This window comes from Hyperoodon ampullatus (genome assembly GCF_949752795.1).
Source record: "Hyperoodon ampullatus genome assembly, chromosome: 1".
Taxonomy (NCBI): domain Eukaryota; kingdom Metazoa; phylum Chordata; class Mammalia; order Artiodactyla; family Ziphiidae; genus Hyperoodon; species Hyperoodon ampullatus.
In genome coordinates, this window is record NC_136914.1 from 19,938,534 (window position 1) to 19,953,589 (window position 15,056).

Consider the following 15,056-nt stretch of genomic DNA (forward strand, 5'->3'; position numbering starts at 1 on the left):
CCAATCAACAGAAAACTTCCTTCTGGACTCTAGCAAGCCTCAGTTGGTGAAATTGCAGTTCACAGCAGTGTGTTTCTTGGTTGACAGTATTTTACTATAAAATCCTCAAGACACAATGTTATGCTTTAGTTCATCTGAAAACCAACCTTGATGGTGGGAAAATATGTTTTCAACAGTTGTAATTTTGTTCCTAGATTTTATTTCTATTGAGGACTTGTATCTTTCCCTTGCTACTTCTAAAATTTGAAACTCTGCACTGATACGTCCTATGGGCTTTCTGATTCTGACTTGGTTTACTAATCCTCACCTGTTCTCCTGACACACCTGGCTTGGACTAAGCAATATAATTTTCATTTCTGCTGAGTCTACTGCTGTGTAACAAAGTACCTCAACAATTAGACTCTTAAAAGCAACCATGTTGTTTTTCTTGTGCTTTTGTACATTAAGAATCTGGGCAGATTTTGGCTAGTGATCCCACTGATCCTCCAAGACATTGTTGTGGTTTTCAGCTGGCAAACTGGCTATCTGGAGGGTCCAAGATGGCCTTCACTCACATACCTGTTGTCTTTGCAGGTTTGGCTGAAGGTTGAGCCAGCTGGGACTGGTAACCAGAGTGCCTGCCCGTACAGTCTCTAGCAGGGGATTCTCAGTGTATTTGAACTTCTTAACTGGAGAATCACAACTCCCGGAGAGAAGGTTCCAAGAGACATGAAGCAAAACCTGCCTGTTTCTTACGTCTTGGGCCCTGACACTCTACAGCATCATTTCTGCTGCTCTCTATTGGTCAGAGCAGTCATTAGCCCACCAGATTCAAGGGGAAGGAACACAGATCCTACTTCTCAATGGTAGGAATATAATACTGATGTATGCTACAGCAAAATGAAAACATTATGCTAAGTGAAAGAAGACAGACACAATAGAGCACATATTGTATGATTTATATGAAATGTCCAGAATAGGCAAATCCAGAGACAGAAAGCAAGACTTGTACTTTCCGGAGGATGAAAAGAAATCAGGAGTGACTGATGGGTATGGGTTATCTCTTTTGGATGATGAAATATTTTGGAATTAGATAGTGGTAATGGCTGCACAACTCTGTGAACATACTAAAAACCACTGAATTGTACACTTTTAAAAGGATGAATTTTATGGTATATGACTTGTATTTCAATTTTTTTGAACTAGCACTTTCTCACAAATTATCAGATTAAATTTCACTAATATCTGCTCTGTTTTTTGTATTAGATTGGCAGACATGTCAATTTTTTAAAATAAACGTAATTCTAAGGTTCTAAGTATTTCCTTTATATACTTAACCTCCTCCTTTTCTTATCTCATTCCACAGATATGCACACTATCCTTTACCTTTTTAGAGTATCATAAAGATTAAGATATTAGGAACTCTTCCTTCTCTCAGATATTCCAGCATTGTTGCAACTATTTAATTCTTATGGCCATCATGGTTTATTATGTCTTCTAATATGTGGATAAAATAGACTAAGTGGTATAGTACTTTAGACAGGAAATAGAATCCCACTGCTGGAGTGGGATTTACATCTTGATTTACATCTTGGTAAATAAATTGCTATTATTAATTTATTCCTTGACCTAAATGAAAACAACAGGGATTTTTGTTTCTTTTTTTGTATCCTTACAGAATTGTGTGCAACCAGTGATATGATTAAATTACAATCATGAATATACACATAAATGTCTGTACATTTTTTTTTTTTTTTTTTTTTTTTTGCTTTATCACAAATTTAATCAGTTATATGTATACATATGTTCCCATATCCCCTCCCTTTTGCGTCTCCCTCCCACCCTCCCTATCCCACCCCTCCAGGCGGTCACAAAGCACCGAGCTGATCTCCCTGTGCTATGCGGCTGCTTCCCACTAGCTATCTACCTTACGTTTGGTAGTGTATATATGTCCATGCCGCTCTTTCACTTTGTCACAGCTTACCCTTCCCCCTCCCCATATCCTCAAGTCCATTCTCTAGTAGGTCTGTGTCTTTATTCCTGTCTTACCCCTATGTTCTTCATGACCTTTTTTTTTCTTAAATTCCATATATATGTGTCAGCATACAGTATTTGTCTTTCTCTTTCTGACTTACTTCACTCTGTATGACAGACTCTAGGTCCATCCACCTCATTACAAATAGTTCAATTTCATTTCTTTTTATGGCTGAGTAATATTCCATTGTATGTATGTGCCACATCTTCTTTACCCATTCATCCGATGATGGACACTTAGGTTGTTTCCATCTCCGGGCTATTGTAAATAGGGCTGCTATGAACATTTTGGTACATGTCTCTTTTTGAATTATGGTTTTCTCAGGGTATATGCCCAGTAGTGGGATTGCAGGGTCATATGGTAGTTCTATTTGTAGTTTTTTAAGGAACCTCCATACCGTTCTCCATAGTGGCTGTACCAATTCACATTCCCACCAGCAGTGCAAGAGTGTTCCCTTTTTTCCACACCCTCTCCAGCATTTATTGTTTCTAGATTTTTTGATGATGGCCATTCTGACTGGCGTGAGATGATATCTCATTGTAGTTTTGATTTGCATTTCTCTAATTAGTAAAGATGTTGAGCATCCTTTCATGTGTTTGTTGGCAGTCTGTATATCTTCTGTGGAGAAATGTCTATTTAGGTCTTCTGCCCATTTTTGGATTGGGTTGTTTGTTTTTTTGTTATTGAGCTGCATGAGCTGCTTATAAATTTTGGAGATTAATCCTTTGTCAGTTGCTTCATTTGCAAATATTTTCTCCCATTCTGAGGGTTGTCTTTTGGTCTTGTTTATGGTTTCCTTTGCTGTGCAAAAGCTTTTAAGTTTCATTAGGTCCCATGTGTTTATTTTTGTCTTTATTTCCATTTCTCTAGGAGGTGGGTCAAAAAGGATCTTGCTGTGATTTATGTCATAGAGTGTTCTGCCTATGTTTTCCTCTAAGAGTTTGATAGTGTCTGGCCTTACATTTAGGTCTTTAATCCATTTTGAGCTTATTTTTGTGTATGGTGTTAGGGAGTGATCGAATCTCATACTTTTACATGTCCCTGTCCAGTTTTCCCAACACCACTTATTGAAGAGACTGTCCTTTCTCCACTGTACATTCCTGCCTCCTTTATCAAAGATAAGGTGACCATATGTCCGTGGGTTTATCTCTGGGCTTTCTATCCTGTTCCATTGATCTATCTTTCTGTTTCTGTGCCAGTACCATACTGTCTTGATTACTGCAGCTTTGTAGTATAGTCTGAAGTCAGGGAGCCTGATTCCTCCAGCTCCATTTTTCGTTCTCAAGATTGCTTTGGCTATTCGGGGTCTTTTGTGTTTCCATACAAATTGTGAAATTTTTTGTTCTAGTTCTGTGAAAAATGCCAGTGGTATTTTGATAGGGATTGCATTGAATCTGTAGATTGCTTTGGGTAGTAGAGTCATTTTCACAATGTTGATTCTTCCAATCCAAGAACATGGTACATCTCTCCATCTATTTGTATCATCTTTAATTTCTTTCATCAGTGTCTTATAATTTTCTGCATACAGGTCTTTTGTCTCCTTAGGTAGGTTTATTCCTAGATATTTTATTCTTTTTGTTGCAATGGTAAATGGGAGTGTTTCCTTGATTTCACTTTCAGATTTTTCATCATTAGTATATAGGAATGCCAGAGATTTCTGTGCATTAATTTTGTATCCTGCAACTTTACCAAATTCATTGATGAGCTCTAGTAGTTTTCTGGTAGCATCTTTAGGATTCTCTATGTATAGTATCATGTCATCTGCAAACAGTGACAGCTTTACTTCTTCTTTTCCAATTTGGATTCCTTTTATTTGCTTTTCTTCTCTGATTGCTGTGGCTAAAACTTCCAAAACTATGTTGAATAAGAGTGGTGAGAGTGGGCAACCTTGTCTTGTTCCTGATCTTAGTGGAAATGGTTTCAGTTTTTCACCATTGAGGACGATGCTGGCTGTGGGTTTGTCATATATGGCCTTTATTATGTTGAGGAAAGTTCCCTCTATGCCTACTTTCTGCAGGGTTTTTATCATGAATGGGTGTTGAATTTTGTCGAAAGCTTTCTCTGCATCTATTGAGATGATCATATGGTTTTTCTCCTTCAATTTGTTAATATGGTGTATCACGTTGATTGATTTGCGTATATTGAAGAATCCTTGCATTCCTGGGATAAACCCCACTTGATCATGGTGTATGATCCTTTTAATGTGCTGTTGGATTCTGTTTGCTAGTATTTTGTTGAGGATTTTTGCATCTATGTTCATCAGTGATATTGGCCTGTAGTTTTCTTTCTTTGTGACATCCTTGTCTGGTTTTGGTATCAAGGTGATGGTGGCCTCGTAGAATGAGTTTGGGAGTGTTCCTCCCTCTGCTATATTTTGGAAGAGTTTGAGAAGGATAGGCGTTAGCTCTTCTCTAAATGCTTGATAGAATTCGCCTGTGAAGCCATCTGGTCCTGGGCTTTTGTTTGTTGGAAGATTTTTTATCACAGTTTCAATTTCAGTGCTTGTGATTGGTCTGTTCATATGTTCTATTTCTTCCTGATTCAGTCTTGGCAGGTTGTGCATTTCTAAGAATTTGTCCATTTCTTCCAGGTTGTCCATTTTATTGGCATAGAGTTGCTTATAGTAATCTCTCACGATCTTTCGTATTTCTGCAGTGTCAGTTGTTACTTCTCCTTTTTCATTTCTAATTCTATTGATTTGAGTCTTCTCCCTTTTTTTCTTGATGAGTCTGGCTAATGGTTTATCAATTTTGTTTATCTTCTCAAAGAACCAGCTTTTAGTTTTATTGATCTTTGCTATTGTTTCCTTCATTTCTTTTTCATTTATTTCTGATCTGATTTTTATGATTTCTTTCCTTCTGCTAACTTTGGGATGTTTTTGTTCTTCTTTCTCTAATTGCTTTAGGTGCAAGGTTAGGTTGTTTAGTCGAGATATTTCCTGTTTCTTAAGGTGGGATTGTATTGCTATAAACTTCCCTCTTAGAACTGCTTTTGCTGCATCCCATAGGTTTTGGGTCGTCGTGTCTCCATTGTCATTTGTTTCTAGGTATTTTTTTATTTCCTCTTTGATTTCTTCAGTGATCACTTCGTTATTAAGTAATGTATTGTTTAGCCTCCATGTGTTTGTATTTTTTATAGCTCTTTTCCTGTAATTGATATCTAGTCTCATAGCATTGTGGTCAGAAAAGATACTTGATACAATTTCAATTTTCTTAAATTTACCAAGGCTTGATTTGTGACCCAAGATATGATCTATCCTGGAGAATGTTCCATGAGCACTTGAGAAAAATGTGTATTCTGTTGTTTTTGGATGGAATGTCCTATAAATATCAATTAAGTCCATCTTGTTTAATGTATCATTTAAAGCTTGTGTTTCCTTATTTATTTTCATTTTGGATGATCTGTCCATTGGTGAAAGTGGGGTGTTAAAGTCCCCTACTATGATTGTGTTACTGTCGATTTCTCCTTTTATGGCTGTTAGTGTTTGCCTTATGTATTGAGGTGCTCCTATGTTGGGTGCATAAATATTTACAATTGTTATATCTTCTTCTTGGATCGATCCCTTGATCATTATGTAGTGTCCTTCTTTGTCTCTTCTAGTAGTCTTTATTTTAAAGTCTATTTTGTCTGATATGAGAATTGCTACTCCAGCTTTCTTTTGGTTTCCATTTGCATGGAATATCTTTTTCCATCCCCTTACTTTCAGTCTGTATGTGTCTCTAGGTCTGAAGTGGGTCTCTTGTAGACAGCATATATATGGGTCTTGTTTTTGTATCCATTCAGCCAATCTGTGTCTTTTGGTGGGAGCGTTTAGTCCATTTACATTTAAGGTAATTATCGATATGTATGTTCCTATTCCCATTTTCTTAATTGTTTTGGGTTCGTTATTGTAGGTCTTTTCCTTCTGTTGTGTTTCTTGCCTAGAGAAGTTCCTTTAGCATTTGTTGTAAAGCTGGTTTGGTGGTGCTGAACTCTCTCAGCTTTTGCTTGTCTGTAAAGGTTTTAATTTCTCCATCAAATCTGAATGAGATCCTTGCTGGGTAGAGTAATCTTGGTTGCAGGTTTCTCTCCTTCATCACTTTAATTATGTCCTGCCACTCCCTTCTGGCTTGTAGAGTTTCTGCTGAGAGATCAGCTGTTATCCTGATGGGGATTCCCTTGTGTGTTATTTGTTGTTTTTGCCTTGCTGCTTTTAATATGATTTCTTTGTGTTTAATTTTTGACAGTTTGATTAATATGTGTCTTGGCGTATTTCTCCTTGGATTTATTCTGTATGGGACTCTCTGTGCTTCTTGGACTTGATTAACTATTTCCTTTCCCATATTAGGGAAGTTTTCAACTATAATCTCTTCAAATATTTTCTCAGTCCCTTTCTTTTTCTCTTCTTCTTCTGGAACCCCTATAATTCGAATGTTGGTGCGTTTAATGTTGTCCCAGAGGTCTCTGAGACTGTCCTCTGTTCTTTTCATTCTTTTCTCTTTATTTTGCTCTGCATTAGTTATTTCCACTATTTTATCTTCCACCTCACTTATCCGTTCTTCTGCCTCAGTTATTCTGCTATTGATCCCATCTAGAGTATTTTTCATTTCATTTATTGTGTTTTTAATCGATGCTTGATTCATCTTTAGTTCTACTAGGTCCTTGTTAACTGTTTCTTGCATTTTGTCTATTCTATTTCCAAGATTTTGGATCATCTTTACTATCATTATTCTGAATTCTTTTTCAGATAGACTGCCTATTACCTCTTCATTTGTTAGGTCTGGTGGGTTTTTATCTTGCTCCTTCTCCTGCTGTGTGTTTTTCTGTCTTCTCATTTTGCTTATGTTACTGTGTTTGGGGTCTCCTTTTTGCCGGCTGCAGGTTCGTAGTTCCTGTTGTTTTTGGTGTCTGTCCCCAGTGGCTAAGGTTGGTTTAGTGGGTTGTGTAGGTTTCCTGGTCGAGGGGACTAGTGCCTGTGTTCTGGTGGATGAGGCTGGATCTTGTCTTTCTGGTGGGCAGGTCCACGTCTGGTGGTGTGTTTTGGGGTGTCTGCAGACTTTTTATGATTTTAGGCCACCTCTCTGCTAATGGGTGGCGTTGTGTTCCTGTCTTGCTAGTTGTTTGGCATAGGGTGTCCAGCACTGTAGCTTGCTGGTCGTTGAGTGAAGCTGGGTGCTGGTGTTGAGATGGAGATCTCTGGAAGATTTTCGCCGTTTGATATTATGTGGAGCTGGGAGGTCTCTTGTGGACCAGTGTCCTGAAGTTGGCTCTCCCACCTCAGAGGCACAGTACTGACTCCTGGCTCCTCAATTTGGGATGATTTGTTGTCTATTCATGTATTCCACAGATGCAGGGTACATCAAGTTGATTGTGGAGCTTTAATCCGCTGCTTCTGAGGCTGCTGGGAGAGGTTTCCCTTTCTCTTCTTTGTTCTCACAGCTCCCGGGTCTCAGCTTTGGATTTGGCCCCGCCTCTGCGTGTAGGTCGCCGGAGGGCGTCTGTTCTTCGCTCAGACAGGAAAGGGTTAAAGGAGCAGCCTCTTCGGGAACTCTGGCTCACTCAGGCCGGGCGGGAGGGAGGGGCACGGAGTGCGGGGCGAGCCTGCAGCGGCAGAGGTCGGCGTGACGTTGCACCAGCCCGAGGCGCGCCGTGCGTTCTCCCAGGGAAGCCGCCCCTGGATCCCGGGACCCCGGCAGTGGCGGGCTGCTCAGGCTCCCGGAAGGGCGGTGTGGACAGTGACCTGCGCTCGCACACGGGCTTCTTGGCGGCGGCAGCAGCAGCCCCAGCGTCCCACGCCCGTCACTGGGCTCCGCGCTTTCAGTCGCGACTCGCGCCCGTCTGTGGAGCCCCTTTAAGCAGCGCTCTTAATCCCCTCTCCTCGCGCAGCAGGAAACCAAGAGGGAAGAACAAGTCTCTTGCCTCTTCGGCAGCTCCAGAGTTTTCCCGGACTCCCTCCCGGCTAGCTGTGGCACATTAGCCCCCTTCAGGCTGAGTTCTCGCCGCCAGCCCCAGTCCTCTCCCTGCGCTCTGACCGAAGCCCAAGCCTCAGCTTCCAGCGCCGCCCGCCCCGGCGGGCGAGCAGACAAGCCTCTCGGGCTGGTGAGTGCCGCTCGGCACCGATCCTCTGTGCGGGAATCTCTCCGCTTTGCCCTACCCAGGTATGTGGGGAGTTTCTTGCCTTTTGGGAGGTCTGGGGTCTTCTGCCAGCGTTCAGTAGGTGTTCTGTAGGAGTTGTTCCACGTGTAGCTGTATTTCTGGTGTATCCGTGAGGAGGAAGGTGATCTCCGCGTCTTACTCTTCCGCCATCTTACCCGGAAGTCTGTACATTTTTTTAATATAGGAAATATTCAAAACTCTGTGCTTTAATTGAATTTGAAACTTGTATTGTGATAAATGTATGTCTTTCTTCTGCTATAGTAAGATTGGACTTTTTTCCTGAAATGAAGTGTCTGTGTTTCTTGGTTTATGATGGTTTCATATCTAATCAGTTATTTGTATGTTAATTTTTACTGGCATTAAAAGAATTCATAATAAAAATTTATAGACAAAATCCATAAACAAAAATTGAAAATGATTTCTGTATATTGTCTACAGAAAATAGCTTTAATTGAGAAGCTTATCTTCCACTTGCAAGTTTATGGAAATATAAGTATGTCAAAATAAATAAAAAGTAGAAGAATTCTTTGTCATTCAAAGAATGTGATTATTTTGACCATCTTATGAATTACTTTGTTTTTGATGAAAGGGATTCAATCAAGTCACCTCTGAACTGAAGCTGCATAACCAAAACACATTAACTAGTAATATCACCAATTTATAAACAAATTGATGCTTATCTCTGCTTTCTGAATTTAGAATGTTGAGGTTATCTTACTTGTTTAAACCTATTTGGGGAAAGGTATGGAGATTAAGCATCCACATATGTGTTCATATGTTTATGGACTCACAGGCCTCTAAGATTTTGGTTTTCTGTTAGAGTTCTTAGAAAGTATCTAAGCTTTTATTTGTAGAAGCAGATGCTGTAAAGAAAAGGTTTTAACCTTTTTTAAAAAATTGAGATATAATTGACATATAACATGACATTAGTTTCAGGTGTACAACATAATGATTCAATATGTGTATGTATTATGAAATGATAACCATAATAAATCTAGTTAAACATCCATCACCACACACAGTCACAATTTTTTTTTCTTGTGATGGGTTTTAACCTTTAACAACTTTTGGTGTTATCTGCAAACTATTTCTTAAATCACAGGCAAATTCTGATTTCTGATTTCAGTGAGTCTATCTCAGAGGAGTAAGGTATGCCAAACATCATGCTCAATAGGACTTTAGGTCATTTGGTAAATATAACCAAGTAAAGATGTTTTCACTGTCATGACTTGCTAATTGACATGGTATTGGACTATAGAGAAAACCAAACCTGTATGATCCAAGTTAGATTTTCTCATGAAAAAAGTTATCTGTGAATGCTCAGTTCTGGCCAAGGCAGATTTTACTTTCAATTTTTTATTAATATCACCTCCCCTGCTTAACTCCTTTGGTGTCGTCATATCTGTTCATTTATTTTTCAGTCTGAAATTTACTAAGAGTTCTTTAAAGTATGGAATAACGGTACAACTGGATTGTAAAATAAGAGTAGCTTTCACTGGAAGATTAAAGCAAAATGCAGTTTTCCTCTAGATTTTAACTTTGCTTACATTTTTCCTTTAAATTGATACACTAAAAATATTGCAATTAACTACAACATGAAAAAATGTCCTTGTCCTATCTCCCCCTGCTCTGTTATATATCATGTTTTATTGGAAAAATGGTCAATGTTAAGTCGCTTCAGCATCAATACTGACTATTCACGCATGTGTGTATGCACATGCACACTATTTAGTAGGCTGTGTTCAATTGGTTAATTTAAGCAAACTATTTTAAGTGACACAGCAGTAGGGGTCCTGATACTTTGGTACTGCTTGAAATTACTTCTTAACTTCAGAATAGTGACTTTACACCTAAACCTCTAGCAGGGTTGAGCAGGAATCAAAGAACTATTTTTCCTTTAAATAAGAGTATTTACTAAAATAATATAAAGCTAAATCAAACAGAACTATTACAGAAGATAATTTGGGAAGTTAAATAATATTTTCTCTGTTTTTCCTATTTTATTTTTTTAAAGTTTTTTTTGATGTTGACCATTTTTCTTTTAAGTCTTTATTGAATTTGTTACAATATTGTTTCTGTTTTATGTTTTGGTTTTTTGGCCGTGAAGCATGTGGGATCTTAGCTTCCCAACCAGGGATCAAAACCACACCCCCTGCATTGGAAGGCGAAGTCTTAATCACTGGACCACCAGGGAAGTCCCTGTTTTTCCTATTCTAGACTTATATAAATTTAAAATAATCTTTAAGATATTCACATTGTTTAAGTAGTTAAACAAGGAAGCCATCAGACTGAGGTGGCTCTAATGTCTTGGGAGCCTACGTAAGCAAACCAAAACTAAGCCAGAGTCAATGCACTCAAATCCAAGCAAATGAAACTTAAGAACAACCAATCACAAACAGCCAACTAGGCTTTCCCAAATAAGGCAACTCCTTAAGCTATCACCTATCAAATCATTTCCTTGCTCTGCTTCTCTCTAAAAACCTCTCCCCCAGCTCCTGTTGGTAGAATACTCCACCTTTTGTTTGGACTGCCTGATTCTAACTGATGTATGCTCAAAATAAACTCTTGAAAATTTTAATGTGCCTCAGTTTATCTTTTAACAATACTAAATGATTAACTGTATAGTATCTTTTAATGCAATAATGTACAATTGAATGTAATATCTCAACTGAATGTATATCTTTCTGTGATCTCATTTATGTCTTTCCATTACCTCTTAATTATCTCAATTCCTCTTAATAAAAGTTTAAAAGACTTTTGTTTTACGGGTTTTATTCCTCCTTAACAAAATTGGGTACACAGTTTCTTAAAGTTGACCATGAATATATTCTCCTTTTAACTGACTGACTTAAACCTGATCCACTGATTTGCACCATGAATTTCAAAAGGTGGATTAGTGCTGTAGGTGTGACAGCTTAATTCTTCCAAAGGTGGTTCAGGAATGGTTATAGCAAACTGAGCAGCAGCATCAATTTCTTTCCTCACTTCAACATCAATTTCCTTCAATTCTTCAATACTGGCAAGTTTGTTGTTTACCATTTTATCTTTGAGAAGCATGATAGGATGGCTCTTACTTCTTAAACTCTGAACTTCTTCTCGTGTACGATAACTGATTCCAGGGTGACTCATACTGTGTCCATGATAATGGTATGTCAGCAGCTCCATCAGTTTGGGCCCCTTTCCAGATCTACAATAGTCAGCTGCAACCTTAGTTGCCTCCCGAACACATAGAACCTCCATTCCATCTACCCTTAGGCCAGGGATGAAATTGCCTCTCTTGTAGTAATCAGTGTTGGCTGCTGCTCTCTCAACAGATGTTCCCATTCCATAGCGGTTATTCTCGCAGATGAAAATACAAGGTAAATTCCACACAGCTGCCATATTATAAGCTTCAGATATCTGACCCTGATTAGCGGCACCCTTCCCATGTAGAGTCTAACACACCTCGTTGTTTCCCTTATATTTACAGGCCAGAGCAATACCAGCTCCCAGCGGTCCCTGAGCACCAACAATGCCATTGCCTCCATAGAAGTTATTGGCATACATATGCATTGACCCTCCTTCTCCTTCAGCACAGCCACCTCTTCAACCTGTCAGCTCTGCAAGAATTGATGGGACAGAAAGTCCACGAGTACAGCATGAGCCGTGAGCCCGACAGGATGCAATGACATGATCCGTGGGATTTAGCCCAGCCTCAAGACCCACACAAGCTTCCTGACCATCACACAAGTGACAGAAACCACGAATAAATTTCTGTTTTTACAACTGATCCGCCTTCAATCCCATTCGACGAACGGTCTGCATCATCCTGTAGTATTTGAGTCCATCCTCCCGGGTGAGCACTGCGGTGACAGGGGGACCCTCTTCCAACCGATAAAGATCACATTTCTTAATCTCAAATGTAGCATCATTTGAATAGTTACAGGATGCCACAAGCACCCTGTTAGCGGGCTTCTGGATGACAACAGACAGCAAACTAGAGACAGCAGCGGCCAGCATCTTCCTCATGGAGCGCAGCCAGGGAGGCCGTGAGTCTCCATCTGCCAGGATCGCCTGAGTCCCAGTCTCCAGCGGACCCTCCACACCCCAAACGCACGCTACACCACAATGACCGCGCGATGGTGGCAGAGGCCACGTCATGCCACGTGGGGCCGCGGGCTGCAGCCTGGATCAGCTGATTTTTAAAGTGCCTTCCAACTGTAAAATTAAGAATAAAGGTTGTTTCTTGCCCTGGAAGACTTGGCTGAACTACACCCTGTTCCTAACTAACGCCATCATCATTGCTAAAACATCATAATCTGGGTCCCTTTTCCCTGCTAAACGCTAAAGTAATGCTTCCTGAACGTTGTATTAAATGGAAAAGAGGAGAAAACACAATCCTTAAGGCACACAAGAGCTCTGACAGGTTAAGCCAAAGATATTCTTACCAATATTTCTTTAAAGTCTTTTTAAAAATCATTAAAATATGTATGAATATTTAATCCTACTCCACAATACTCCATGTTTATTTTAAAGTAAAAATAAAGATGCAAATTATTTGTAGTTTACATAAACACACACACACACACACACACACACACACTTTTTTAAAAAGTTGGTGCACCGGAAGAATATGCACATTTACGCTATGGATTCTAGCGCCTGTGTCTCCTGATTGGTGGTGAGGGAGGGCACGTGACGGTACACAAATCCCTACCTGAGATTAAAAGTCTAAACCCAATAACAAGCTTTGCCTGGTGTGCGAAAATTGAAATCAGGGTTGAAATGATCTAAGGGTAGATGGAATGGATGTTCTATGTGTCCAGGAAGCAATCAGGGTTAAAGTAGCTACTAACAAGTTTTTACGTGGCACTTTTCCTTACCCTTTATTGTAATCCTGAATCCTGTTCAGTTTTATCCCTATTTTCTGACTAATTTTTTTGGAGGGGTGTTGGCTTGTTCCTATCACGTCTTCAACAGGTTTCCTTAGAAAATATCAAGATTCATAAGGCTTTGTTTCTTGTTTTTATATCGATCTAAACTGAACCAGTCTTAGTCTGGGAAATCAAGAAGCATGTTCTTATAATATTTCATTATATAGTAAACATCAGAAAGCATAACTTCTTATAAAGTGACACAATAAACAATATGCAGTTTGGACTGAAGGAGAGCAATAGAGTTTGCTTAAGCAGTTGGTTTAATCATAGGACAAAAGAAGTCTTACGCCTAGTGTTACAAAGATCACGTACCATTTTCCTCTTTTGTGTTTTTGTGATTTTGTACCCCAATAAGCCAACCATAAACAGGGATTCTGTTCTATTTAGACTATTAAGCAATTCACCTTAATACATGCTTTGTTTTATATCCTCCACCTGTTTGTAAATAAACAAATAAAACACAAAAATCCCTGTTTATAAATTCTCACTCAAATCCCTATGACATGTTCAAAGCAGCTGCCTTCTCTAACCTAGTTACAAGTATTATCATGGATACCTCTTATAGTATTCAGGCAGGAAGAAGAAAATAGCTTGTTAAAAAGTAATTATATCTATTAAAACTCCATCCTCCTCCCACCTTCCCAACCCAGCCATCAAAAATGGGCTTCATCTTTTCACTCAATTTAAAAGTCTGCTTTTGGAATTCATGGTCTTGCTGTGTTGTTTGCTCCTTCTTTGATAGTTAGCCTGTCTCTGCTGTTCTCTTTCATTCCTGCAGGTACTGGAGATCTCCAGGGAGCATTATCTCCATGAGAATGAGAAAAATGACACTGTATGATGGAACAGTAGTGTTAATGGGTCACTGAGTGACAGCTGAGCCTTCTCTCAGAGGCATCAGCCAGGCTAGCACTGCCAGGAACACAAGAGCTATACAGTAAAGTGTGCCAATTTAATCTTGTCACATGTAGCCTGGGCTGCAAAGATAGAGCTCTCCTTAAAAGCCCAGTGTGACAAGGCTAAACCTGACTCATGCCAGAGGAGAACATGCAAAGATGCTAATTGCAAAATACCTGTGCTACAGGTCACCACAGAAGATGGCCCTTTTATTGCAACAGGCTCTGGTTAAGATAATAAATAATAAAATGGGAAACTTGTAGGGACCTTTTGGACATCGGTTACACTATACAACCTAAATTCAACTTAAAGATAGACAGATGAAATCATATTTGCAGACTATGATGTCAGAGTATTTCCATTAAACTCATTAAACCTGATGATGATTTTTCTTTAAGTTTAAACCCATCCACATTTTCAAAGTAAAAGTAAAATTTCCAGACATCAGGTAAAAGTTTAAACCCCCCAAGGAAATCCTGAGCTGTTGAGCCTCTCTTATCTGCCCCTGGCTAGACAGGATTCAATACACATGGACAATACAGCCAATGATAGTGTACTTCTCTGCGAATGACTTATTCTTTTGTCTTGTCATTGTTCAATACCATGGTTATTAGCAAACAGAACTAAGAGTCATCTACATGTTCACCACTGAAATGTTTGCAATTAAAATCCTCATAAATCCTAAGTTTTTAATTAACATCAAATCTTACTTTTAATCTATTTGAAATTAAAGGAAAACAGATGAGCACTTTTATACGGCCAATAGTAGACTTTGCATTAATTAATAAAAATCCTAATAAAGAGGAGCCAGTGATTATAGTAGCCATCATTAATGTCAGCGTGACAGAATTTCCCTTTCCATATGTAATGGTTGATCCTCTACAGGCGTTTATGAATGCATCTTAAAAGTGTCACCCCCATTGAATCAATAGCATATAAAATATTTTTTAATAAGCGACAAGGAAACACTAAAAAAAGAACAGCATGTTTGAAGAATATTAAATTCCTCCAGTAATAATTATGTACTTTAACCAAATGTTAAATAAAGAAAGCTGTTAAAGAGTGAATATGTTCAACATAAATAATATCAGATCTCA

General features: G+C 39.0%; 1 protein-coding gene across 1 annotated transcript; it reads right to left on the reverse strand.

Annotated features, from left to right (window-relative positions):
* Positions 1-10,984: 10,984 nt before the first annotated feature.
* PDHA2 (pyruvate dehydrogenase E1 subunit alpha 2) lies at positions 10,985-12,157 on the reverse strand (the record flags this gene model as incomplete). The annotated part of the gene is given in 4 exon segments (XM_079703677.1): positions 10,985-11,538; positions 11,632-11,734; positions 11,738-11,908; positions 11,912-12,157. Coding segments are annotated over 4 exon segments (1,074 nt in total).
* Between the last annotated feature and the right edge of the window lie 2,899 nt (positions 12,158-15,056).